The sequence below is a fragment of the Pithys albifrons genome, chromosome 15 (genome assembly GCF_047495875.1).
Source record: "Pithys albifrons albifrons isolate INPA30051 chromosome 15, PitAlb_v1, whole genome shotgun sequence".
Lineage (NCBI taxonomy): Eukaryota > Metazoa > Chordata > Aves > Passeriformes > Thamnophilidae > Pithys > Pithys albifrons.
Genome location: NC_092472.1, coordinates 11,493,747 through 11,521,251, shown reverse-complemented (window position 1 = coordinate 11,521,251; position 27,505 = coordinate 11,493,747). Strand labels below are relative to the sequence as shown.

At 55.2% G+C, this 27,505-nt stretch overlaps 2 protein-coding genes across 2 annotated transcripts; one reads left to right on the top strand and one right to left on the bottom strand.

The window, feature by feature from the left end:
* The first annotated feature begins 516 nt into the window (after positions 1 to 516).
* Positions 517 to 14,981, top strand: FAF2 (Fas associated factor family member 2). The gene is made up of 11 exons (XM_071570382.1): positions 517 to 612; positions 6,524 to 6,592; positions 6,966 to 7,100; positions 7,783 to 7,859; positions 8,978 to 9,116; positions 10,404 to 10,489; positions 10,570 to 10,661; positions 12,047 to 12,224; positions 13,116 to 13,287; positions 13,494 to 13,637; positions 14,177 to 14,981. Exons 1-11 carry the CDS (start codon positions 550 to 552, stop codon positions 14,357 to 14,359), a joined length of 1,338 nt encoding a protein of 445 aa, XP_071426483.1. The 5' UTR covers positions 517 to 549; the 3' UTR covers positions 14,360 to 14,981.
* Positions 14,982 to 15,808: 827 nt separating this feature from the next.
* On the bottom strand, positions 15,809 to 25,281 carry RNF44 (ring finger protein 44). Its single transcript, XM_071570273.1, is given in 12 exon segments — positions 15,809 to 18,638; positions 18,886 to 18,985; positions 19,087 to 19,208; positions 19,348 to 19,435; positions 19,595 to 19,719; positions 19,797 to 19,958; positions 20,147 to 20,323; positions 20,497 to 20,664; positions 21,172 to 21,388; positions 21,752 to 21,932; positions 24,726 to 24,836; positions 24,839 to 25,281. Coding segments are annotated over 12 exon segments (1,818 nt in total). The 5' UTR covers positions 25,143 to 25,281; the 3' UTR covers positions 15,809 to 18,575.
* Between the last annotated feature and the right edge of the window lie 2,224 nt (positions 25,282 to 27,505).

Sequence of the window (27,505 nt, the reverse complement as noted above, 5' to 3'; positions counted from 1 at the left end):
TCACACGGGCGCCCGTGGCTACGGGTGGGAGCGCCGGCCTCTCACGGCCTCCTCCATCTTGGCGGCCAACGCCATCTTGGGCACCGGGAGCCCCGGGCAGGACCTGCCCCGTGTCCGGCAGCCCCCGCGGTGACGGGAACACAACCAGCCCCCGAGGGTCTCCGGGTCATACCCCCACCCCCTCTCGGGCTCAGGGCCTCTCAGGGCCCTCTCGCACAGCCATTGGCACCCCCCCTACCCCGGCCAGCCCCGGGAACACCCGAGCGGCGCTCGGAACACATCGGGACTCTTCGTGCGCCCGCCGGGAATAACCGAGCGGCGCTCGGAACACTTCGGGACTCTTCGTGCGCCCGCCGGAAAGTACCGAGCGTGGCGGACTCCGCCGATGGAGTTCGGGCGTTTCCGGACGAGCCCGGGAGCGCTTCGGGTGTCTCCGGAGGGCGGCCGATAAACAGCCATTGGCCGCGCAGGGCCGGGGCGGAAGTGCGGGCGGGCGGGCGGCGTCACTTCCGGAGAGTGACGGAGCGGCGGGTCAGAGGCGGCGGCAAAATGGCGGCGCCTGAGGAGCGGGAGCTGACGGCGGAACAGACCGAGAAGCTGCTGCAGTTCCAGGTGCCGCGTCCGGAGGGGCCTACGCCGCCCAGCGGGAGCGCAAGACGCGGTGCATGGGCATGGAATGGGCTGGGCTGGGCCCGCCCCGCCGGCGCTTGGGGGGTTTGGGGCGCACAGTGCCGGGTAGGCCCGTTCTGGAGCCGCCCCGCCGGTGCGGGGGTGTCGGGCCGGGCCTGAGGGGAGGGTGAGAGGAGAGAGAGCTGTGGTCCCGGTGCTGGCCAGGCGCGGGAGGCTCCCGAGCCCCCGGTGCTTCCTGAGGAGAGATGTTCTGTCATCGCTGCCCGGGGAGGCGGGAAGGGACTGCCGAATAAACCTTACACGGGAAAAACTCCTCGGTAAGTCCCGGCCGTTTTAACTAGTACGAAAAATTCTCTTGTCGCAGCGAGAGAACGTTTCCTGGCGCCCCGGGAGGGCTGTCCAGTGCGTTTCTGTGACTGTGGTTTCTGAAATCGGCGTTTCTGCCCCTCACGGTCTGCGAACGCCACTGGGGACTGTAATGATCTAATCTGTGTCTGCGGCACAACAAGGGCTGAGCCCCTTAACCTTTGGCGTGCCGAGGCCTCCGGGCTGTGCAGCAGCTGAGTGATCATAAAACCAATCTGCAGATTATTGGCGAGGAAACAGCACTGGACATCCGAAATACGTGGGGTTGCTCAGGGAGGAGTAATTAAACTGAGCAATCAAAATTGCCTTCAGCTGCCTTGGGTTTGTTTCTGAGCTGTGGGACATCACGTGGTGTCCCTTGGATTGTGGAGTTCTTTTGCAAAGATAAGATCTACTTTTGAGAGTGTTTTGTTTTATTTTGTTGCTTTGTACCCATTATTTTTTTAGGCTGTGCTTTGGATTTTTGGTGTGATGTAACTGTGGATTTGTAGGGCTTAAAGGGCCCCCTGAGGTGTCTGGCCCTGCGTTCCCCAGGTGAGATGGTGCAGGAGTTCTTCATTCCAGACAGGGACTTGCCAAGCCTTTTCCTCTGAGTCAGGGGAATTCACAACCCCCTGAGTTAATTAATGAATTAATCTACTGAGGTGTTTTCCCATGACTGAACCTATGAGGAAACTTGTTTTATACATATTCTCTTTAAATCTGTACTGCAAATTGGGCAATCAAATTAGATACAAAGCCAGCAGAGCAATGTTGACCATTGCTGTCCCAGTGCTGACTGGGGGGTAGGGGAGGCTTGTGCAGCACTTAAAGATACTCAAAAGGTCTCATTCCCAACTTCCATCCTCTTGCTGTGAGACATCCTAGTGCTTATTAACGTGCTGAGTGTGGACAGATGGGGCCAGCTGCTCTCGCCAGTGCCCCTGGTGCTGTTTTCAAACCCCTGTGGGCAGCTGTGAAACTAAAGAGTCCTATTTCCCAGTGCTGCCTGGTGTTGCCGTGGGCAGCGGGCAGGTGGGGAGGAGGAGGAGGCAGAAGGAAGGGTTTGTGTTCTAGTCCAGCTTCCTGTCAAGCCCTGGTTTGGGAAATGCTCCTCAGGCTGTAAATGGGAGACACTTTTCAGTCAGGAGAAAGCTGCTGTCCAGAGCCTGGTGTGAACACTGTGCTCCAAAAGGCTTGGATACTGGAATTCCTCTGTCCCTTGGGTTTGTGGGATCAGCTTTCCCCAGGGCTCCACTAATCCCAGGCTCCACTGGTGATTCCAGAAAGGGGCTCAGATGTGTGTGTGGTCCTGCTCCTTTCTTTGGAAGTAAATCAGTTCACCTGGAAGAGATTTTTTTTGTTTGGGTCTGTTAAAGAGCAGTTGGTGTTTGGAGGGGATGGCAAAATCTCACTAAAATGATTTGTCCATTGCTACAAAGCACTGCCACAGTCAGCTTGGAATCCTCCAGGGATCCCTGCCGTCCTTCCAGGGAACATTCCAGTGTTTTCAAAAGTAACTTTGCTCTTTGTCGTGATGTGCCATCGTAAAAGTAATTTACACCATGCTCTGTGGTGGCACAGCATTGTCCTTCCACAGGAGGTTCTGTGCCACTGCACTGTGAGTAAAGCAGGAGAGGAACTAGGGAAGAAGGGAGGATAACCAGGGTGAGGTAAGGAATGGCAGGAGGCCCTCGATGGAGTTAATGGAGAGTCAGAGGGAAGCAGGGAGAAAGAGCTGCCACTCACCCAGCAAGCAGCAGTTTGGGGTGAAGATGCTACTGCCCTAAAGTGTTTGTCCTACTCCTGCTGGAAATGGCTCCTTCCCAGGCAGAGGGGAGTCCCAGCTGTCCTGTCCTGGCCCGAGCTGTTGGGCACAGCTCTGTGTTAGTGCCTGCTCTGCATTAATTCTGTTGATGTGTGTGTGTGATGGTTCTGTCGTGCTCCACAAACAGCTTGGCTGGCAGAACTCTGGAACCAGCAGCTTCCTTCCTGTGGGCAGGGCTGGAAGGGGCAGCTGTCTGACCCTGCTGGGGCAGGGTAGGGAGAAAGGACTGGGATAAACGTGAAATGGAAGCAACAAAGCCCCTTGCAGGCTTTCAGCCTCCCTTTTACTGCTGGGGCATTGGCTAATAATGTAAAGGAATAAAAGCATCTAAATTTTTCATCTGTTGAGACTGCTGTCTTTACATCTGTAGAGAGAAATGAGATGTGAACAGCTTAAGAAGGGTGTTCATTTGGGAGATGGAAGAAACAGCAAAGCAGCTTTTGTAGGGTCTGATTATTGATCTCTGCCCATTACACTGGGGCTGATGTCTGATGTTATAATATGCTAATATAAAGTAATGGAGTGTTATTTGCAAAGGAAGGAGCTGGCACTCATGGGGAAAACAAAATACTCAGGGCTGGGTATGGCTCTGATTTAGGGGAAAGAGGAAACATGAAACTCCATCATCTTTCCTACTGAGTGTATTGATGGAAATCCTCATAAAGGCATTTGCTGTAATATGCAATGAGAAACTCTTGGTTAAGGCTTTTTTCCAGTTTGAAGTCAGATGTTCTTTACCCTTGGAAACATAATTCTCTGGAATTTGGCAGTGGGTTGGGAAGTGAGAGCAGCTCCAGTTAGTCCTGTGGATTTGCATCTCGTGCTGTTTCAACATCAGAGCGTGTCTGCAAAGGCAACAGTTTCGTAAGTCCAGTTTACAACCTTTGTCCACTCCAGGCTGTTCTTTCTGTTTCTGAAGGATGGAATTGTACTTCCCACTATGGAATTGTACTTCCCACTATGGAATTGTACTTCCCACTATTGCAGTATTGAGAGGAGTCTGAGCAGTCTCAAAGGTGAGAGATGCAAATTATTCTCCAGCAGCTGCTTCATTCTGCTTTATGATCGTGCTCTGCTTTGAGTGGTGTTTGAGAAGACAGTATTGAACTGTCCTGGCATTTGTGGAACTTAATATTTTGTTCTCTAAATATTGGCCACTGTGTTGAACTTGGATCTACGTTTGTTTGAAGGTTCGAGGGTGCCAGTTTAATGGGAGTCATCTTAAGTACAGGAGACTTTATCTTTTTATTACTTAGTATGTCTGTGTAATGTCTGTGCTCTTTTAGGCAGCTGTGAGACCACAGTGAGTAGGAAACCAGCAGCAGGGCTTTGAAGGTGCTGGTTCTTTTCTGAGCCCTGGTGATACTAAAAAGTGCTTTTCTGATGTGTGTATAACACAGTTTGCAACTGGACAAGATCCACCAGAAGTGCTGTAAGTGGCGCAGTGGAAATGATGCTTGTCAAGTTTCTGATCTGTTTCCATAACTGAGGTGAGGCAGCGGCTGGAGAAGGTCCCGAGACAGCGGTGGGAATGTCATTGGAGTGATAATGACCCGTATCAGGGTTTGCCAGCAAGAGTTGTCTGAGCTGACGGTTGAACTGTCCTGCCCTTCCTTGCGTGGAGTGCGGGTCGTTCTGAACCCTGGTGTGTCTCCCACAACATCCTGGACCTGTGGTGTGTCCTGTGGAGCCTCTCAGAGCACAGTCAATGAGGTGCTGAGTTTGAAAAGCTGCCTTTGCCCCAGCAGTTTTTTTCCTGCAGTGTTTAATTGTGCAGCTTCATTGATCAGATGAGCAGTGGGAGTGCTCGGCACTGTGTGCTTGGGGTGGTTTTGTCCCTTCTGCTTTGTGTTGGGAGCAACTGAATTAAGATGCTGAGGGGGGAAAAAAGTAAACTCGCCCCCCTGGAGAACCCTGGATAGAAGAATGAGATCTGACCATCAGCTGCCTGGTGAGGAATGATGGCTGGTGAGGGTGAGGTTGACTGGTTGTGGTGTCTCTGTGGAGCTCAGAAGGTCTTGCAAATGCTGCAGAGATTCAGTGCCCATTAAATGCTTGTTGATCGTTCTCCTGCTTTCTGACCTGAAACTGCTGAAGCGTTTTGCAGAATTTAAAAAGGAGGGAATGCTCAGTCGTGTTATTAGTGCTGAGAGACAGCCCTGGCGTTTAGAATCAAAGGTGTGAATGAGCTTCTGAATCTTGTAAATTTTGCAACCAGCAGCAGAATTTCCAGGGTTTTGAGGAATGGTGATCAGAAGGTTTTCAAGGCTTTGGAATACACACTTTGGGACTCCACTGTAAAATCAATTAATTGAGTAAATTGCAGGTGCCTTTTATGAAGTCCTTCTAAAAAAGCAATTAAGTGCCTTCTGTAGGAAGGTTAAAAAATAAGGAAAGTCAGAATACAAAACTAAATTTTACTCGACATCTTTAAAACAAGATAGCTAAAGTAAAACACTAAATCCTGAAGCTGAGAGATAATCAAAGGTATTCTGGCAGCAACAGCTGAGTTTACTGAGCTTTGTTTCTTCTATGAAATCCAGTTCTGTAGTGCTCTCTTGCAAGGCTTGATGCAGACTTACTTTTTAACAAATATTTATATACCAGTGGGCTGTGACTTCGAAGTGCTTTTCTCTGAGCTGCTGCAGTCACAGGTAACGATGCTTTAAACAGTCTGGTTGGTTCTGTGCAGCAGAATGAAACAGTGATTTCTGCCCAGGAGATCTGGGAGAGGGTGGTGCTCTGTGAAGACTTATTGACAAAGAAGCCAAGAAATGTTCAAAAGTTTGAACTGAGCCAGAGACTGAATAGGGCATTTGTCCACTCTGTCACTTGGGTGGAAATAACATGTGGAATGTGTGAATGGGGGCGGGGAAGGGAATAGATGCACCCTCCTTCTCCAGTAAAACAAAATCTGTGCATTCTTAGATGGTCAACCTGTCAGCAGTGCCTCGGGGACTTGTAAAGAAGGCAAGGAAAATGTTCAGACACCTGACAGCAAGTGCTGTGGGGAGGGATGTGTTTCTGTGGCACAGTGACAGGAATGTTCACATCAGCAAAGCTTTGTCTCCATTCAGGAGGTGTTGATGTGGCTTCCTGTAATAACAGACATAATTGTTTGATCTCTTGTGAGAAATGCCGATTGACACAGGGTAAAATATGCCCGGTGGCTTTGGTGTTTGTTTGGTGGTGTGTTGGGACTATGTGTTCTGTTTTGGGCCCTGTCTGTGTTGGGCTGGGTTTGGGGTTTTTGCTGCAGAGCTCCCTGTGATGCTGGAAATGCTGCCTTTCACTGGTGCTTGGCTCACTTTGGTTTTAGTCTCTGTTTATGCTGGCAGCGAATGAAGTAATGGTTATCCTGGGTTTTCAGAAATGCTCTGTCTGTATTTTGAGCTTGAGGGCATTGGGCCAGCACATCCTTGCAGACTGAAATCTCTGGACATTATTGTGTTAAAGTCTTGGCTGCACTGAGAGCAGCTGTAGTAACAGACCTTGGGCACGTTGGGAATTGGCTCACGCTGGAAGTGCAAAGGCCAGTTTGAGGCTTCCTGTGTGTTCACGGGTTTGGGTTGGCTCAGGTTGCTCTGCTCTTTAGTTCAGGGCAGAGCACTTAAAAAATGAGCATTGTGATAAAGTGTTGTGGTAACTCTGTCTCTGCTCATGAACAGTAAAAATGCAGCAGTTCCCTGGTACTCATCTGCGTTTACTCTCGTTCTTTAGGACTTGACTGGCATAGAGTCCATGGACCAATGTCGCCACACACTGGAGCAGCACAACTGGAACATAGAGGTACCACTGAAAATAAGATCTGTAGCAGCTTCCAAGTGCTTGGATTAAATGGAGTCCTCTGTGGGGAGGGGGACCCTGACAGAGGGAATAATCTGTCCAGCCCTAAATTTACCCAAGTTGCTCTTCAGAGCAGCAGCATCTCTGTTTGGTTTCAGCCAAAGGCAGCAGAGTCATTGCAGCTGTGAACAGTCCCGTGATGGGCACATCCCATGGAGCCTGTGCTGGCTGCCATGGAGAAGGCTTTCCACGTGGAAAGAGCACTGGTGGCTGCTGTCTGTCATGAGTTGTGCTTATCCAGTGCTCCAACTGCTACTGTCCAAAGTGTAAAAGAGATAAAATGCCTGAAACCTCCCTTTGCTCTTTCTTGTCAAAGGCAGCTGTGCAGGACCGGCTGAATGAACAAGAGGGTGTCCCAAGTGTCTTTAATCCTCCTCCCTCGCGGCCGTTGCAGGTCAATACAGCCGACCACAGGATCTACAGCTACGTTGTCTCAAGGCCACAGCCAAGGGCAAGTTATCTTACAGTGGATTTTGTCCTGCTTCTTGAGTGACTCTTCATGAACAGCAGAACTTGCAAGCAGGGAAATGAATGGTTTTCTTTGCATGCTGTTATCTCCTTTCTAAACATTTTATCTTCTGTAAACAAAATACAGAGCTATTCCTTCAGCCTCTGTTGCTGCTGTGGAGATTTTCTCCATGGTGATTCACACATGACTATGAAGACCTTCTTTTGTGTCACAGACTGTCTTGCTGTGGTGTAGTAAAGCCTTCTGATCAGTTAAATTGGAACAAAGGACTGTCCCCTCCATCTGGCAGTGATAATGTTTTTCTTTTTAGAGTCCCCCTTAAATGTGTATTAACTAGAATACAGGATCAATTACTTGCATTAATGTTTCACAAATGAATTTGCATGACCACCTGTAAGACTCAGTGCTGTTAATCTCTTTGTATAGTTGAGAAAATCAGTGAAGAGCAAAAGCATTAGTCAGTGAGGCCAGTTTTCAGATGTGTCACATTGAATTCTGAGTGAGCCACGTTAGTCACATTTGATTTGACATGTCTGAAGCCTTGAACTATTGCTGAGCTTTATTTTTATCGTGGTTGAAGCACTGATACCCCACATGTGCTTGGTGCTGTAGCAGGGCTGGTCCAGGTGTGGAGACTGTTCTAATTCTGTATTTGTCATTGCAGGGCCTGTTAGGATGGGGTTACTACTTCATAATGCTTCCATTCCGATTTACCTATTACACGTTACTTGATATATTTAGGTAAGTGCTTGTTTGTGCTGACTCACACTGGCTGCATCACAACACCTGATAGCTCAGGTTGGGCAGCACCTCTGCCACTTGGATCCTTAAGTCTCATGGCAGATTTTCTATTTGTTTGCTCAACTGGTGTTGCCTGTAGCCTTGTAACTACATGGTTTAGTAAGAAATGAATCTTCAGAGAACAAGAGCACCTTGCAGCTCTGTAAATGAAGTATTTAATTGGAGTTCTAACTCCATGCAGCTTTACAGTCTGAGTGCCACACAAAGGGGTTGCAAAACAGTGCCCAGCTGGCTGGTATTCTTGTACAAACATCAGAATCTGGGCTGAGCTGCAGGTTAACCTGCTCTAATCCCTGTTATGTGGCAAAACCCAAACTGTAAACACCTCTGCTTTTTCCCCTTCAGTGTCTGTTGCCTCTTCTCCCATTACTGCCCCAAAGTGCTAATTCATCCTGCCTCCTCACACTGATAAACGGAAAAGGGAATAGTGAAGGTGGTAAATAGCCAGCAGTCCTGCCATCTGCACTGGTTTGGCAGTTTTTCCTGTTGTATTTTTTTTCCCGTTGCAGTGAACTTTGGAAATGTCTTTATCTTCTATGCATCAATAGAACTAAACAACACTGATATCTACCATTCAGTGACGTTTTTCAGCCTCAGAGGCATGACAGTTTCATTGTGCTCTTACTGTAATACTCTTTTTCTGTAGCTCTTTTCACCCCAGAATTGTTAGTTCTGGATTAGCAGAAACAGTTTTCAAAATTATCTGGATAAAGCTGTGTGGCTTTTAACAGGCCATCTTTGACTAAATTGCTTGAACCTCCTCCTGTTGGTGTGGCTTATGGCTGATGCTTCAGAGGAAGCTGAAACTGTAAATCACACAGAATTTGGATCCTTGCTGATGCCTGGCAGGAGATAATATTTGACTGGGGGGTGTTTCTGTATCAATCGTATCATTTTGGAGCAGGTGGCAGTTTAGGATGAGAGATTATAAATGTTCAAGGGTATCAGCTGTGACTTTCTTCCTCTTTATCAATCACAGAGACTGTCTGTGGAAAAGAAAACCTGTTCTTCAGAAAGTCATTGAGCTGAATTTGCAGTGTCCTTTGCTTCCTTCCTAGGTTTGCTCTGCGTTTTATACGCCCCGATCCTCGTAGTCGGGTCACTGACCCAGTGGGTGACATTATTTCGTTTATTCATACTTTTGAGGAAAAATATGGGAGGATACACCCTGTCTTCTACCAGGGAACTTACAGCCAGGTCAGTGTCACATGTTGGTGCACAGATCCCGGGGAGGTGGAGAGTGGGGATTTTGCCAGATGGTATCAGGGCCTACATGGCAAAATTGCTTTTCATCTAAGGCCTGGCGTTTGTCCCCGAATTCTCTTAACAGGGTAATGGAGAGGTAGTGAACAAGTGTATTGGAAAACCAGTGTCTGCCAGGCTTGATGATTTGCCAAGCCTGCAAAGCTGGAAAGCAAAGCTGCTCTGGCTGTTCCTCGACCGTCTGTGTGACTCTGTAGCTGACAGCTTTTCTTTGTAATCCTGCCTTTGTTTTTATAAACCGGTGTGCTATGCCAGAGTCTGTCCTTCTGTTCACCAAATTGGGACTGACTGCCTGGGCTTCTGTCATAATGCAACTTCAGAACAGTGCAGGGCCTCAAAATGGAGAGGGAGCCCCCAAGAAATTCTGGGAGATTAGTGTTCCATATATAAAACCTGAGGGTGCTCTCTGTAGAGCAGAGATAGCCCCATGGACACTGCCTCTTTCACAGCATCTCTCAGCCTGGCCAAGGGAAGGGCCTCCTGCAGTGCATCCCAGCAGGCAGTTGGATCAGCACTGCTTCCCAAGTGCTGGGGAAGAGTGTGGAGTTCGTGTCTGCTCCACACTGCACAGTGATGGAGCTCAACGCCTCCGCAGCTCTTCCAGGCTGCTCTGTCTTGCCTGGAATCCAAACTTAAATAACCCTGGAATGATTAGGCTACAAAAACTCGGTGCCAGTAAAACAGGGAGCTTATTGTGCACTTATCCTGTGGTCTTGTTAAGAAATGCTCTTGAGTGGGTGGAATCCAGAGACTGGAGATGCAAAAAGGGAGGGATTTTTTCCTTAGGGTTTTTCAGGGGGCCTGCAGCATTATTTAGTTATCTTTTTTAGTAGAATTTTCATTTGGTGTGATCTGAAGATTGTGTCCTGTACAGGCTCAAGTGGAAAACTCAGCCTTGGCTGCTGTGGATCTGAGGGGTAAAGGAGAGTTCTTCACTGCCAGCTGAGTCTGGCAAAGCAGCCAGGGTGTCAGTCCCTGTGGTTGCCTGCCTGGTTTCACTCAGAGTTTGGTGTTCTCCAAAGCCACACCCTGAGAGGGTGTGAACACACCCCTGTAGCCCTCTCAAAGGAGAGTTTCTTCAGAAGATCTGTCAGCTTCATCCTCCACATTAAAACCACGCTTAGTGGCAGAGTAATGGCTCAGGTCACACAAGTCTTGTGGGTGCTGCTTTCCCCTTACCCAGAGACCCTGTAACTTTACCTCCTCTGCTCTTTTGCCAAGGCACTGAACGATGCCAAGCGGGAGCTGCGCTTCCTGTTGGTTTATCTTCATGGAGATGACCACCAAGACACAGATGAGTTCTGCCGGTACGTAGGAGAGCTCTCCAAATAGTTGAGTTTGTACTTGAAGTGCAGCTTCACTCACATGGTCTCTTCTCATTTCCCAGTAATACACTGTGTGCACCTGAGGTCATCACCCTCATCAACACTAGAATGCTCTTCTGGGCTTGCTCAACCAATAAACCAGAGGGATACAGAGGTGAGTGGGCTTTACCTGTTCCCTCCTGTCTCTGGAACAAGACAAATGCCCTTTGACAAATTTGCACATGTGAAACACATACTGTTGGGTTCTGTGCAAGCAGGCAAGAGATTTTGGGATTGCATTTGTTTCCATGTGACATCTCGGGGGACCTGTTTGGCTTCCAGGGCTACCAAATACATTGTGATCTTCACCTCCTCTGTTCCATGTGTTTCTGGGCCATCTTAGTTGTGTACTCTTTGCTGTGGGTATTCAGGCTGCTTTCAATGCCTTGCCAATGGGAGTTGGTGGATGTGTGCTGGGAATAGAGTGCAGAAACAAAAATCCAACTAGCCATGCCCTTAGCACTGTTTCCTGTGATGCCTGAGACCACGAGGGACTTGTTGGGTGCATTCTTCTTTTCTGAGACAGTCATCTTCACACCCAGTCTCTGTGTCTCCTTAAAAGTCCACAATGAGGTCCTTTTAAGTCTTTTCAGAGCTGTTAGTACCTGGCCTGACAGTATTTGGTAAGGTTTTGCTGCACTTGGAGTCTTTTCCTGAAGTTCTGTTCATACCTCCTGCCTCCCCTTCTGCCTTTCCTGTTTAATGGAACAGGGGGACCAAGATTTCTCGTACTAAATCTGGTCTCTCTTGGCTCCATCGTTCAGCTCCCAGCTATTGGCACCTTGAGAGAATGGGAGAAGGTAGTCTTTGACTTACTGCTGTTGCATTGCTGCACTGCTTTGGAGTCACAGCCTGGACAGCAGAGCTGGAAGGGACTGTGGCCTTAATCCTTGGGGTGCCCTGATTTCCTTTGGAGGGCTCCACTGGTAACGGTAGCTCGAGTTCATGATGTACTACTATGTGTGTTTTAAGGAAGGGATCAGCAGCCATATATGAACAACAACTTAAAGCCCCTAATCTGCTCCATTCCGTGTTTCAGACAACAAAACCAAGCTAAGTTTATTCAGAAATGTCCAGAATGGGCATTGCCATCTTCCCCATGACAGTATCTTCCAAAGTCCAGCCATCCCTAATCACCTAAGCAAGTGTTTCCCTGTGTCTGACCTGTGTTTCTCTTCCTGCCATTTAAACCCAGGGCTTTGTCCCATTCTGAATGGACATTCAGAGCCATTTGCTTCCTTCCTGCTTGATTTAAAGAGCCTTTTTGGTTGCTTGAAAGCTTGTTTTTCCCCCCCTTAGTCCCTGTGTTCCACGCCACTTCCTCCCTTTGCTAACTTACAGCGTTTAGTTTGACAAAATGGAGCCTGAGGCCTTTTCTGCCTTGGAGGAGAGAGTGTCTGTGGAAGCTGCTGCCTGTGGTCTGAGCTGATGGGAAGTGTTTGTGCTGTACCCCTTGCTGACCCTTCTGGATGGGGCAGTGATGTTTGTGAATGTTGTCAGTGTCCCAGGCCCTGCGGGAGAACACATACCCATTCCTGGCTGTGATCATGCTGAAGGATCGCAGGATGACTGTGGTTGGACGGCTGGAAGGCCTAATCCAGGCTGATGACCTCATCAACCAGCTCATGTTCATCATGGATGCCAACCAGACATACCTGGTGTCTGAACGCCTGGAAAGGTAGGATGGGACCTGAGCTCCAGTAACACAGGCCTTGTTGAGGCAGGCTCTGCCCTGTCCCCTCCTCCCTCCAGACATCACGTGTAGGCACATAGCTCAGCATCTCCTGGTCTGTAACACAGCCCCCCTGATTCTCCTCTTCCCAGTGGGATCATCAGTCCATAAATTCAGGCCACCCTATAGCCAGGGAGACAGATGTGTTGCGTACTCAGTCCCACCACTGAAAGGTGAGTGTGAGTGCTGTGTTCTCAGCAGTTGGAGCACACGGTGTGTTGGAGCTTTGCAGGGAGAGGTTGGACAGGAGTAGGATCCATGTGGGAGCAAAGCCATTGCAGGCAGGAGAGCTGGTGTCTGCAGCTGGTTGGCGAGTGTGTGCTGCTACCTGGGCTGCCTGTGATGAGCTCTGCCTGCCTTTCTGGTGGGGCCTCACAAGTCCCTGGTGACTCTTTGGGACAGGCAGGCTGTGTCCAGAGTAGGATCCCACCTTCTGGCTTCTCCTTCTCTGCTGGGAGAGTCTCTGTGGGGACCTGGTAACATGTTCTGTTTCTGAAATGTACAAGGAATTACCTGAAGGAGATAAAACTGGGAATGGTCTCAAGTATGAGGCAGAAATCTGAGGCACTGCTTTTGTGCTGTCTGTCAGCTCTCTTGAGCTGCAGTGGCTGAGAAGCCTTTTGAGTTCAGTTCCACCCACTCTTGGGAAGCAGTTTGTGTGTGAGGGACTGTGAGACCCAGCTTTGCCTTTTGGAAGCTCATGGTCCTCCAAGGCATTATGTGTTCTGTGCTCCTGCAAGTTTGAGGCTGTCCCTGCGCCATCGGGTCTACCCTCAGCCCAACAAGCCCTCACTTAGGGGCCCATTAGCCCTTACCCTTTCCTGCTCATGTTTGCAGGGAAGAGAGGAACCAAACCCAAGTCCTGCGGCAGCAGCAGGACGAGGCGTATCTGGCATCCTTGCGTGCGGACCAGGAAAAGGAGCGCAAGAAGAAGGAGGAGCGGGAGAGGAAGAAGAAGAAGGAAGAGGAGGTGCAGCAGCAAAAACTAGCAGAGGAGAGGCGGCGACAGGTGAGAGCAGAGAGGCTGCTGGAGAGGCCACTGTGCCCTGCAGGACACTCAGCCTGTGGGAGGAATTACTTGTCATGTCAGAGCTACTTGTCTTGCTCGGGGCTTGAGCATCCCTCAAGCCTCCCAAAGCAGCTCTGCTGCAGGGGACAGGCATAGAGGTCAGTTCAGTGCACGGCCATTGCTCTTACTCCATGCTTGCTTTGCAGACGCTGCAGGAGGAGAAGGAGAGGAAGTCGGAATGCCTTCCTCCCGAACCACATCCCGATGACCCAGAGAGTGTCAAGATCATTTTCAAGCTGCCTAACGATTCCAGAGTGGAGCGGCGATTCCACTTCACACAGTCACTGACGGTGAGCTTGGGGCAGAGCTGATGGGCTTCCCAGAGTAAGGAGGTCAAGAGACTTCCAGGTGGTTAAGCAAAGCCTTGGTTCCCTTGGACTGCGACAAATGGTGACCTTAACCAAGAGGCTTAGCAGGCAGAGCTGCTCCTAACTAAGGAGGTGTGGGGGCCTGGTTCCACCAGCCTAGGAGAGAGGGGAAAAAGGGAAGAAACATTTTTCTTCTGATTAAAAGCTGAGGCTTCTAGTGGAAGGTGTCCCTGCTTATGGTGGTGGGGTAGGACTACTTGATCTTTAAGGTCCCTTCCAATCTATAACATTCTGTGATTGCGTTGCTCTTTATTAAGTAATGGTGTAGGAAAAGCAAGAAACAGTATCTGGACTTCGCAGGTGCTCGGTGACAAGTCCAGTTTCAAGTGTGCCAAGGAAATGGCTGTCTCAGGTCTGCAATGGTGCAATTTTGGTAACGTTCCCCTGTGAGGTGCCACGGATTCAGCATGGCTGTGTCACTGCTCCCCCAGCTGGCGGTTATTTCTGTGCTTCTTTCCCAGGTGATCCACGACTTCCTGTTCTCCTTGAAAGAAAGCCCTGAGAAGTTCCAGATTGAGGCCAACTTCCCTCGCCGTGTCTTGCCCTGCCTCCCTACAGAGGAGTGGCCCAACCCCCCCACGCTGCAGGAGGCCGGACTCAGCCACACGGAAGTCCTCTTTGTGCAGGACCTCACGGACGATTGACACTTCTCTTGGTTTTGTTTTTGGGTTTTTCGTTTTGTTTTTGTTTGAGTTTTTTTCAGAAGACACAAAACGGAAAGAGAAATTCATATTATTATTATAATACAATATTTTTTTTAAAAGACTGCATACAAACGAGGGATCAGAGACCACATGGCCCGTGCCAGCTGTGCTGCATGTGTGCGGGCGAGAGGACGCGTGCGCACGGCCATCCCCTGCATTGGGGGGGCAGAGAGGGGGGAGCTGGTGTTGCCCCTCCACCCTCCCTGGGGAGGAACAGGAATGGCAGCTCTCGGTAATTATTGCTTTTATTGATGACAATAATAATAAAACCCCAACAACCCGACATCGAGTGAAGATTTGATACTCTGCTGCTCCTGAGAGACTGAGCATCGGAATGTGCTGGGAGTGGGGTGGGGGGAAAAGGGCTGGACAGAATCTCTTCAGCTTCCCTCTCTGTATAAATACTGTCCTTTTAATATTTCTCTTGCTTTGTAATGACCAAAGGAGAATGGGGTTGACTATAGTATTAACTTTTTGATAAAGAGCTGGTTCAATTCTTACCCGTGTGGGGCCTTGCCCAGGGTTCTTAGCCTGCATAGTGTAATAAACTCTGCCTCTAGCATCTCTGTGCCCATGCTTTCTGCCCGGGCCCTGGGGAGGGGGGTCAGTTGCTCGGGGAGTTGTGGCTGATGGAACTGTGGCTGCACTCAGCTTTGTCAGCTTTGTGCCCCAACTTTATCAGCCTGTCTGCACAGGGGTGGTGCTCTTGTCCCCTTCTGTCTCCATGGCCTCCTTTGGCCATGCTCCCAAGCCCCCTGTGTCCTTATGCTGGGTGTAGTATTCCTCACAGGGTCTCAGCAGAGCAGAGTGGCAGAATCCCCTCCCTTGCCTTGCTGCCTGTGCTGCTTTGGATGCAGCCCAGGACAGAACTGGCTTTTTAGGCTGCCTGTGTACATTGCTGTTCTCCTTCCAGCCTTGGACCCTTTGGGAGCAGCAGCAGGTTTGATGGGTAGCCTGGGGAAGCTGGAGGTCCTGTCCTTTGTGCTGCTGGGGGTCGCTTGGGGCTGGTTCCCAGCTGGCCAGGGGAGCACAGGGATAGCCTCTCCTGGGTCTGGAGGGTTGGGCTGGAACACGAGGTGGAAACTGCCCAGGGGTGTCACTGGAGCCACCCAGAAGGATGTGCTGTCCTGGAGGGGCAGCCAGGAGGACTTTCCATCACTGCAGTCTCTGAGGGGTCTTCAGGTGGGAAGGAAGTCCAGGGTGCTGCAGAAAACAGACCCTGCTGGGGCAGAGTACCCAGACACCTCATGCTCCCACCCTCAGGCTCACCCAGAGTCTTCTCCAGGCCCCTCTCTGGGGCTTTTTGAGCTGCTGCACCTCTTCCAGCTGCAGTGACAGCCTGGGGAGCCCCATCCCTGGTCCCCAGGGAGACAAGAGCTGGGCACAGCATGTTGGTATACATCATACATTTATTAGTGAATATCCCTCTCAAAATCAGCCACAACATTAAAAAAAATAATGATTGCACTACTTGGTCAAGCAGAACTAGCAACTTTCGTTTTAAAAAAAGTACAAATCTGTTAAAAATTTCAATCAGTATAATACACATATATATAATACAACATACTAGTTATGTTAAATGCTACAAAACCAATATGATTCCAATGGAATGGAAAAAACAAACACTTTTAGAGCTTTAAGAACCTTTTTTTTCTATATATTAGCCTTTTTTCAAATACATACATGGGAAAAATGAGGTAACTGTAAAATGTGCAAGTAACAGAGCAAAAAAAATTATATATATATATTTATATATATATATATATATATAAAAACTTTCTAACACAGAACACACGTCCTAGCACCTTCCGGGGAGCCATGGGGGTCCCACCGGAGGGCCCGGGGACTGGTATAATAGAACAGTAAACAGTCCACTATCCCACCACAGGATTCATTGGTAAACAGTGGTATCTACAGCGCAGTCAGCAATCACAAACACCCTAAATAATTGTTTTTTAGTATTTTTTTTCGTTTTTTCTTTTTGTTATTTTTTTTAAATGATACTTGTAGCTGCTCATTGGAATAAATTCTGCAGCACACGAGCTGTGAGCTTTCGAGTCGCCGTCAAAGGACCGTAAGGCTTTCCTGGCTCCCTGGGCACCCCGAGGGCGGGAGGGGAGGAGGGGGCGTCTCCGGGGGCGCGAGGCCACCGCGCGGCACGGGGACTCCTTTGGTTATCTGTCACTGAGTGAGGGACGGGGGGGGCCGGGGTCCTGCCCAAGGGGCACCGAGCCCAGCGGTGCTGGCGCCTGTGCCGCGGTGGAGCTGGTGGCACTGGGACGGGACCCTCAGCCTCGACGCTCCCCATAGAGCGCACCCGCTGGAGAGGTGGGAAAGGGCGGCGACAGGACTGGCCCTTCGCCCCACACCACTCACCGGCCCCGTGAGTGACTAGGGCCGGCCGCATCGGTGGCTGGCACTGCCCTGCAGGCGCCGTCGTGCCCACCCACGTGCCGGGCGCAGCCCCTCACCTCGCACCCGGCTGAGGGCCAGCCCGCCTGCCCCCCGCCCCGCGGGGAGCTGCCCCTCCTGCCCCAGCCCCCTGCACACGCCGCCACCGCGGGCGCCCCCCGCCACTGCCTCCCGCCCGGAGGGGTGCGGACCCGCAGGGACGGCCCTGAAAGTCTCACGGTCCTGCTGTGGCGTTGCGGACATGTGCAGTACAGTGCATGGCAGTATCAGCTGAGCACAAAAACCCCTCTCCCCACCCCCCTCACCCCACAGCCGGCTAGACGTAGCCAAGACCACGTTCCAAGCTGGTCAGACATGCATGCATATTTGTGAACATTTACATAGGGCTGGCGTCCGCTCGGAGGCTCCCAGGCGTCAGCGACGCGCCGCGAGGGGAGGGTGGTGCTCTCACCACCACCCGGCCACCGCCTCCCGTCACCCTCCTCGCTAATTAATCATGCAAAACAACGGCCACGCGGGATTGATGGAGCCGGGCGGTGGCGTGGCAGCTTCTCCCTTAGCCCCGTCGCCCGGCCCCGCAGGGACAGGGGGGTATGGCAGCGGGGGGCTGCTCACAGCTACCCCTGTGCCAGCCAGGGCAGGGCCAGGGTGGCACTGAAAATACACCACGAGGTTATGAATAAAACTACCCAGTCCGGGGGCTGGGGGGGCACCCGCCGCAGCCCAGCTGGCCCCTGCTGCCCACTGGCCAGGGACACTGCGCCACGCCGTCCAGCCAGCAGGACGTGGCACGGGGCTATCTTGATTTACATCATCAGGACAGAGAAACAAGAGCAGGAGCAAGGGGCTGGGCAGCACACCGGGAACAGCACATGCCCATGACCATGGGGACGGTGTTGGTGTCCTCCCTCAGGCCTGGCTGCCTCATGAGATGCCACATGACCCGGTCCCAGGAGCTGCATTGTCCAGGCACAGGGGAATGAACAAGGAGAGGGGCTAGGGCCATGCCAGCACCGTCCTCCCACTGGTGAAAGACCCCAAGCAGCCATAACCCTCCAGGGCTCCCTAGGGCAGCTGAGGCAGGAAAGGGGCCGCACTGGGCTGCATGTGGGAGCAGGGACAGAGGCGTTCCTGCCTTCCTGCCCCAGCCATGCCGCAGGGTTGCTGGTGTCCCACCTTGGCCGTGCTCCGCCAGTCCCCTCCTCCGGCCATCCCCAGGGCCAGCCCGCGACGCCGCCGGCATCAAACCCACGGCACTCCCTCCTCTCTCCTCCATGAGCAATGCCGACCGAGGGGAGGAGTCACCTGCGCACCCCAGGGGCAAACAACCACGGAACCAAAAACATGACGGAAATGGAAAGGGGGGAAAAAAACCTATTGTAAAAAAATAGTGACAAAGGGAAAACCCACTAACTTCCTAGTGGAGTACAAAGACCTGGAAAGTGATGGAGCAACAACAGCGTCTTTGGAGCACGGAGGGCACAGCCACGAGCCTCCCGCCTCCAGCACAACACGATTCAGGGCCCTGGGAACGCAGCGGGCAGGCGTCCGGCTGAGTCCGTGCCCCGGCGGAAAGGAGGAGGGCTGGCCGGGAGCCCGGACTGCTCAATGCTCACCACATCTGAGGAGAGGCTTTTGGGAGGGGTGTAAGCGCAGGGTCAGGCCCCAGCAGCAGGCAGCGGCCCTCGCCCTGGCCTGGAGACCTCATCCTCTAGCGAATTGTGAGGCACAGCGCCCACCAGCTTCAGTCTGCCTCCCGCTGCACCTCCGACGCGTCCGCTCGGCAGATCGGGCACGTGCGGTTTGCCTGCAGGCAACCAGAGACAGGGCAAGTGAGCAGGCACCCCATGGCATCAGGATCAGGTGCACCCACTCCCCACCAGCAAGGGCTGGAACCACATCCTCAGAGTGCCTGATCCAGCCCAGCCTGTTGCTTGGCCCCAGCTCCCAGTGCCTCTTATGCTCCAAGGCACTGAGGTCACCCAAACGGCAGGCCCTGCTCCCACAGCACTCCAAGAAGCCGCCAGGCTCTCCAGAGAGGGCACAGGCAGTACCTTTAACCATTTGTCGACACACTTGGCATGGAACTCGTGGTTGCAGGGCAGGACGCGGAGAAGCTGCCGGGCCTCGAAGTCGCTGAAGCAAACGACACACCTGGGGGAAGCAGCCATCAGTACAGACCCATCTCCCGCCATGGCCTGACCGCCAGCCACGGCCCCCGATCAGGCCCCCCCGTGCACCCTGGGCTCACTCACAGGGTCTGCTCGGACTGGTGGCTCTCAGGGTTGAAGCGGTAGGATGGGAGGTGCTCGATGTCTGCTTTGGTGAGTCCCCGTGGCTTGGCCTCCCCCAGCCGCTCGGCCAAGTTCAGCAGTGCCTGGAAGGAGATGCAGAGGCCAGCTCATCTCATCTCATGTCCCAGCACAGCACCACTCTAGGCTGTCCCATCCCAGCAGAGTGATCCCCATGCCCTCCACCTCCTCCATCCCAACATCCTGTAGGGAAGCTGAGCTGACCTCGTAGTTTTCCATCTCCACATCATCCACGTCCAGGTCAAGGCTGATCGTGGGCCCCACAGTCGTCGGTGACACAGGAAGCATAGAGCTGGGGGGAAAGGATGGGGCAGTCAGTGTGGGGCCACAAACCACAACCTCCGCCCTGGCATCCCCAGAGGCACAGAGTCCCCTGTGCCATCACTGAGCGCCCCACTCACAGTGCCACCCTTGCCCTACACATCCCATCATCTCACCCCCCACTACTCACAGGAAATAGGGCAGGAAGCTCGGATAGTACGGGGGCGGCGGTGGAGGGGGCGGCGGTGGGGGCAGCGCCTGTTGCAGCCGGTACCGCTGGGTGTTCAGCCGCCGGGGCATCATGTGGGGGTATGGCTGCAGGGAGAGACCGGGCACTCAGAGCTGTGCCAGTCCCACAGTGTCCCCAACCCCCTCACAGGACAGGGACTCACCACGCCAAATGGCAGTTCTTGGTGCAGCGGGTCGTGGGGGAGGTAATGCAGCGGCATGGAGGGCGACAGCGTTGGGGCATGGTGAGACGGGGGGTATGTGAAGCCTGCAATGGGGTGCTGCTCCCCTCGCAGGTCCACGTCATTGTCTATCCTCTGCAGAGGCTGTGGGGGAAACAGTTAGGCTGGGAGGACGGTCCCAAGTTACACCTCCCTAACACTACCAAAACCCTGGGCACCTCACCCACCACCTCCAGCTCAGACCCACAGTGGCTGTAGAGGGATAAGACCCCAAAGTGGTGCTCGGTGGGCACATCATGTCCCCCTCAACGCGCACCCCCACCCCAACTCACCATGCGTGGATGCTGGGCTTGGAGAGGTACGAACTGCCCCAGGGGGGCCATGTGGGGCGGCTGGTGAGGGGGCACTGGCGGCGGGGGCGGGTGCAGGATGTAATGGTCGCTGGAGATGATGGGGGGGAATGTCTGATAGGAGACGGGAAGCTGTTGCATGGCACATGCCTGAATCAGCTGTGGGGAGAGAGACTGAAAAACAGAGGTCAGACACTCCTGGCCCCTCCCCATGGCCTCCAAACACACCCTGTGCCCTTAGAAACTTGCACTCCAGTGGGCCTGGGTACTCATGCAACCTCTGGGCACCCACGGGCCAGCCCATGCCCCAGGCGTCCCCTGCCGCGACTCACCGGGGGTGGGAGGCAGCAGAGCGGGTAGTGCTGTCCACTGAACATCACTGAGCATGCTGGGAGCTGCTGGGTGCTGCACCCAGGGATGTGCTGGCCAGTGTGGATAGGGAAGCCTTGCGTCGTGACGGTGGTAACCGTGTAGGAGAGAGGGACAGGCCCCTGGTGCACCTGAGGATGAGGCGCCAAGGACACTGTCAGGATACAGCCCTGGCTGAGCTGTCACCATTCTGACAGAGTGGCAGCAGGGTGCTGAGCACCCAGCACTGAAACACAACACCTGCCACCTCCACCCCACTGATGTAGCCAGAGGAGGAGGCTAAGCGCAGGCACAGTTTGAGGGAGATTTGGACCCCTCTTTGCTCCCTGCAGACAAGCTGGCACAGCCTCCAACCCAGCACTGCCACCACAGATGATGGTGACAGCTGTAACATGAAAAACCCTACAAGGGGACTGCCCCCAGTCCCTGGGAGCAGGGACCACCCTGGGCACACCCCAGTTGGTTGGTACAGGGACCCCAGGATTTAAGGGCTCAGAGGACAAGAGCACCAACAGGCTCAAGGCTGGGCACTCCCAGCACCAAGTGGCCAACAGGGATCCAGGGACATGTCACCACCCCAGACACCAGTCCAGGGCCATGCTTAGGAATGGGGCTGGGGCTGGGGCTGCAGCACCTACCTGGTCATGCAGATCCACCATGAATGGGTTCTGGTGGGGCGGGTGAGCGGCTGGGTGAAGCATTCGTGGCGGCGTGCTGGGAAAAGCGTAGGCACGGGGCTCATCTACAGGGATGTGCGGCTGCTGAGGGAAGGCAGGGTGCAGCTGGGGCTCATCCTGGCCCAGCAGGGTTGCCAGAGGTCTGTCGCGTCGTCCCCACTGACGCCTGGCAGGGGGGCTGCGGGGCCACCGCAGGAGAGAAACAGAGCAGGAGTGACCCCCAGGCCAGGGGCACCACAACCCTGGGCAGGGCGGCTACAGGTGGGTCAGTGCCAGCCGAGTGCCCAGGGTGAGATGCTCAGGGCATTGTGCCAGGCCATGTCAAGCTGGGCAGCTCCAGAACCAGCTTCTCTCCTCACCCTGCGAGTGCCCTCTCAGCGTCTGCAGCACAAAAAGGACCCCTGCTCCCCAGGGACCCCTCAGCTGGGCCAGGTGGTTGTGCTTCCTTGCCAATCTCCCCCCAAACCCCCAGGAGCCAGTGCCTTGCCCCAGCAGGCCCCCACAGGCCGTCGGGGACAGGGCACCTCACCACACCCCGTACCTTCGCCGGAGGTGGTCGGGGCTGCTGCAGGGTCCCCCCAAGAAACGGCGCTGGGCAAAAGGGGCAGAGGGCGGCCGCCTATTCACTGCCAGTTCCCATGGTCGCATTGGTGACGTCGGGAGGCGGATGGGCACACGGGACCTCAGGCTCCAGGCAGGGTGAGACAACAGCACCTTGGATCCTACGAGAAGGACAGCCGGTCACGGCACCTCAACCCCTGGGGCTGCACAGGGCTGCAGGAGCCCTCCAGTCTGCCCCATGCCCCAGGCCGGCACGGCACCACCCCAGCTCAGTCCTTCACCATCCACTTTGGGAGAGGGAAGGGAGGAAGCACAGAGCAGGGCTGGGGCAGCCACTGCACCCACAGACATGCTAAAAGGGAGAGAGGAGAATTGCAGCCTGCTTGGCTCCGGCCATGCCCCTCAGTGCTGGCAGTCAGACCACCATGTCCAGAGTCCTGCACAAGTGACACTGAGGTGCCACTGACTCCCTCCCCAGTTCAGCCTGCTGCTCCCTCCCCACAGGGATGGTAAGGCCAATGGTTGGAGCTCTTACTACTGCACCACCTAGAGCTGCACCCACTCCTCCTGGAGCTGGGTACAGCCCTGAAAGGGGATAAGAAGAGCCATCCCCAACTCGCCCCCCCATCACTATCCATCCACTGCATGCTGAGAGCTACCCCACCATGCAAAACACAGCACAGAGTGAGAGAGAAGCACTTGTTTTTGGCACAAAGTAAAGCAAGTGGTGAAGGGCCCTGTGGCTGTAGCAGCATCCCAGCTGCTCATCGGCCAATGGGGAGCCCGAGTGGTGGCGTGGGGGTTTCCAGCATGTCCTTGGCCAAGATGGGCTCCAGTGCTGGTCTGGGGGCTGCTCTCTTTTGCTGGACTCCTACACATCCTACTCTGGATGTCACTGCTGACCTGGTGACAGGCACAGGGGCTGGGGGGCAGCAGGGCTCATGGCCCTGCTCTGTCAGAGCTGTGCACCAAATTCCCTGCTGCACACAGGGCACAGCCACACATCCCTGTGGAGCATAGGCTGTACCGAAGCCAGACAGGCAGCTCTGCTCCCTCAGCCGCTTCCTCCAGAGGCAGTGGGACACTGGGGACACAGGCAGGCAGACTGGGAACAGAGCCCGGTCCTGCCCCATCTCCCTTCCCACAGCCAGACTGGCTGGTGTCCCTATACTAGTGCCCCCTCCCACCACACAGCTTCGCACCCCCAGTCCCAGTGAAGCTTGGCACTACACAGAAGAAACATCTGCACATGGCACTGCAGTTCCCCAGGCTCTGGCTTCCCAGGTCCCAAAAGGGCCTTCCTCTGGCTCCATTGGAGTCCAAAACTCTCTCTGAGCACTCTCCTACTGCTTAACTTCCTTCAGCCTCCACGGCCCCAGCCAGCAAGTGGAAGCAGCCGTGGTGGCCTTGGCACTGCAGCCCACCTGCCCCGAAATCCAGCTCACCCTCCGGCTGGTGACCTTTCAAAGCAACTCCTTCAGCCCCACCTCCTCCTCAGTGCCTATGGCAAAGGAACAGTGGGGGCAGGAAGGGCACTTGGAGCCTCGGAAACACTGCTTAGTCACAGGAAGAGGCTGAAAGGGGGTCTCAGCCCCACAGGGAGAAGCTGTAATGTCACTTTTGGGTGACGGGTATCAGCAATCACAGTGCCACACACAGGTCTCTTGTTAACCTCACCCCCATCTACTACTTCCACTACTGTCGAAGCTGAAAGCAAATTTCTCTGTTTTGGGAGGAAAAAAGAAAAACAAGCAAAGGCCACAGACTGAGACCCCCAGGAACCTGTCTGTGACTGCCATCAGGGAAAGGGCCGTGTCAGAGCAGGGGTTTCTGCCCCACTCAAGGCTCTACCCTGCTGCCAAGTTCTCCGAAGTGGGCTGAAGGCCAGGGCACAGCGGCAGCCCAGGTTTAACCCCACTCCACAGAAGCGTCTGAGGTGTTACTACTGCTTCCACTTCCACATTCTCACTCTCGGAGCACACGTGGTACTAAGGCCCCGTGTGACCCGGCGGGCACCTTCCAAAGCGACGGGGCTCGGGATGGGCACACTGAAGCCATACAGGGGCGCAGCTGTTTGCGGGACCTCCGGAGCAGGGGGGGCTGCCTGAGCTCCCGGCACCCGAGGACGGCACCACGAGACAGGACACCCCCGACTCGCGGGGACGGTGGTGGCCCGCCCCCTGTCCTGCCTCAACCAGCACCCTGAAGGCATCCACCCTCTTGTCCCATGTGGGCACACCCGGCTCCCTCCCTCACACTCGTGGCTGGGAGCCAGCGGCCCCCGCGGGGCAGGGTGACCGCGACCCCCAGGAGGCCACCGCAGCCCCGCAGCAAAGGAGACCGCGGTCTCCGCAGCCTCTCGGAGGTGCGAGGGGAGGCGGCTCCCGGGCCCCGCCGAGAACAAAGTTAGCAGCGCGCCAGCGCTCACGCCCGGTGCCATCTGCTCGGGCACAGCCAGGCTCCAAGGCTGCCGGGGAGACGCCCGCCCCGACTCCCCGAGCTCCCGCGCAGCCCCTTCCCCGCCGCTCCCCCAGGAGCGGGGTCACCGCTGGCCCCGCCGCACCGGCAGCCCCTTTGGAAGGCCGACTCCGACCCCAAACCCCGACCTCGGCTCCCGGATCTCCGGGACGGCGATACGCGGCGGAGCGAGCGGCACATCCCGGAGCGCACCGACGGGGCGCCCCACCGTGCCGCACCCCGGGGAGGCACCGCGGCCACCGACACCCGGGAGCGCACCCGGACCCGGCTCCCCGCCGCCGCTGCAGAGCCCCGCAGCTGCCGGTGTCGGTGCGGAGCTGTGGCTTTAAGAGCGGCCGCTCCGGGGCCATGTGCTCGGCGCCAAACAAAAGCAATAACAAAGGCAGCCGCCGGGCCCCGCCGCCGCCGCCCGGGGCAGGTGCCGCCGAGGGTCCGGGGGGCGGCCCCCGCCCCCGCCCTCCTCAGCCCGCACGTACCTGCACCGATGGCCTGGGCCGCCGCTCCGGTGCCGCCGCGGCGCCCCGCCCCCTCCCTCCCGCCGCTCTTTGTTCGCCGACGCCGGGCCCGGGCCTGCCCCCCCGTGCCGGCCCGCCGCCGGCCCTCCCCTCCCTCCCTCCCGCCCGCCTCCCGCCGGGCCGGCCCCCTCCCCGCCACCGCTGTTTCCGGTGCTTCTTTGTTTTCCGCGGCGCGGGGCGGCCGCGGCGGGCCGGGCAGCGCGAGTGGTGCCTGTCCCTTTAAGAAGCGGCGGACGCGCCGGGCCGAGTCACGGCGCTCGGGGCACGAGGGGCGCGCGCGGCCGGCGGGGGGGACCGGAGACACCGGGGGGGCTGGGGGGGGCGGCGCGGCGCGCGCGCGCGTCCCACGTGACCAGGCGTGTCACGGTCCGCAGCCATCTTGGAACGGGGGGCCGCCACGCGGGGCAGCGACCCCCGCCCGGGACCATCGGGAGCGGGCCGGAACGGGCGGCATCGGCGCCCCGCCTTCGCCCTCCTCAAGAGGTCCGGTACCGGCCACCTCACCTTGATGGGACAGGCCCCACGGCTGGAGGCATCTTACCTGCGGCCGTGCCCCCCGGCACCCCAGCCCACCGGGCTGGCAGCTCCGTGAGCCCGGTGAGCTGCGGGGATGGTAGCACCGTGTGCCCGGGCATCGCCGTGCTCCTGCTGCCAGGGGAGCAGGAAAGTCCGGACAAGGGGATGGGGAAGCAGGAGCTCAGCTCCCCACCGCGCCGGGACGGGAGCACGGAGGAGCTGCTCCCCTCTCGCTCCGCACAGCGAGCCCTTGCCCACACGGACAGCACAGCCCTCCCAGGGCACCTCACCCTGTACAAACTTCCATGCACTGGAAAAGCCCCTTTTGCTTCCCAAAGGCCTCCTGCTCTCTCACACTGATTAAAAAGGAGCAGGATCTACTCTGACCATCTCCTGGACACCTACAGCTCCTGGCCGGTGGCTAACGCTGGGAGGGAGCTGTGAGCTGAGGCCGAGCCACCGGCGCCCTGGGAACCACCCACCGGGAGGCTGAGCCCTCGGCTGCCCGGGAGCTTGTGAGGCCGAGCCGCCGGCTCCTCAGGGGCTGCTCACCACGATGAGCCACCAGCTCCCTGTGTGCCCCCGAAGCCCCGCTCAGCCCAGTCAAACCCCCTGCTCAGGACAGCGCATCGCAGCAGCTTCGCTGAGAGTCAGATGCTGCTGCAGCGGAGCCAAACTTCCCCCCGGTTACAGGGGGGGAAATTCCCAGGTAGGCAAGCGCCAGCCGGCAGCCCTGATGTAATGCCTATAAACCAACCCTCCCCTAACAGCTGAGTTTTAAAGTGCTAACAACCAAAAGGGAGCTAATTAATTTGTAACATCATCCCTTTCAAAGAAAACCTCAGATCGACAATTTAACAATTCAGTAGCTCATCAGTGCAATGAGCAGCTGGATTCCACTTTGTCCCATCCCAGCCCTGTGCTCAGATCCCTCCAGGCTCCTCTCAAAGGCAGTTTGGCAGCTCTCACCTCCTTACCCCGAATCCAGGAATACAGAGGGAACCAGACCAGGCTTGAGGATCTCCTAGGACATGGAGCATCCAGGGGCAACCTCCATGACTGTAACAGTACCATAACAAATAGCAGGGGATACACAGAGCAGGAAGGCAGTACCGTGGGGTGTACAATGGGGTCAGATCCATGGGGTCAGATCCATGGGCTCAGATAGGCACCCCAGCAGAAACAGCCAAAGGACTGAATCAGCCCAGACTGGAACAACCACCCTCTGTCTGCTCTATTACAGCCTCTTTGCTTCAAGAGCTGGGAACTATAGAGATGAGAAGGAAAACAGCACTGAGCCCTTTGACCTTGCCACTGTTTGTGAGCAGAGGCAGCACTGCACCTTCAACAAGGCTGCCAGGACACAGTCTGATCCTGGGCAGAGCACTGGCAGCAGGCAGAGGCCACAGATGGTGGCTGTGTGTGCAGACACTCCCTGCGAACCTGCTCCAGTGTCATCAGTTCCCCTGAGGCCAGCAGCTATCGATGTCCTCAGGATGGCTCTGGGAGAAGACATCGATGGAGCACAGCTCACACGCTGCTCCTGCTCCGTGCCAGCCAGGCTGGATCATTCCCATAGCACAGCCATATTGCCAGCGAGGACAGGGCACCACACATGCAACTTCAGGGTCAGAGCTTGTGGAAGCAGCTCAGCCCACCCAGCCCCTCCCTGTCTCAGGGACACAGCCACCAAATTATGCTGCTCCAGATCCAGAGCTCTGCCTGAAGAGCCATGTGAGGAGCTCAAGTGATGCTACAGCAAGGCTGGCCACAGACACTGTCAGTGCATCTGTGCCAGGACAAGGGTGCCCAGCCCAGCCATCAAGACCTGTGACAACCCTGGTGAGCGGGACCCCCAGTGCCAGACAGCAGCCTTAGGAAACTCTCTACCTGCAGGGGCTGCTCAGGCTAAACTAAGCCGCTCTGCAGCCAATGGACAAGTTGCCCATCGTCTCCTTCCCAAGAGCCAGGGACCAGCAGAATGAAGCCTCCCAAGCCCAGGCTCTTTAAGAGACCATCTGCTGCTGCAGGCTTGCTGCCTCCTTTGCCCCATATATAGGTCAGGTCTGACACAGGATTAGCAAGGGTGATCCAGTGGTGAGAGCACATCTCCCACTGGAGGCTGCTCTGCCCCATGCTCTCCCCAACACCCAGCATACTAATGCCTTGCCTCCACGCTCTCTCCAGCCTCTCACACAAGTCCAGGGAGAGGAAAAGGCCCCAGA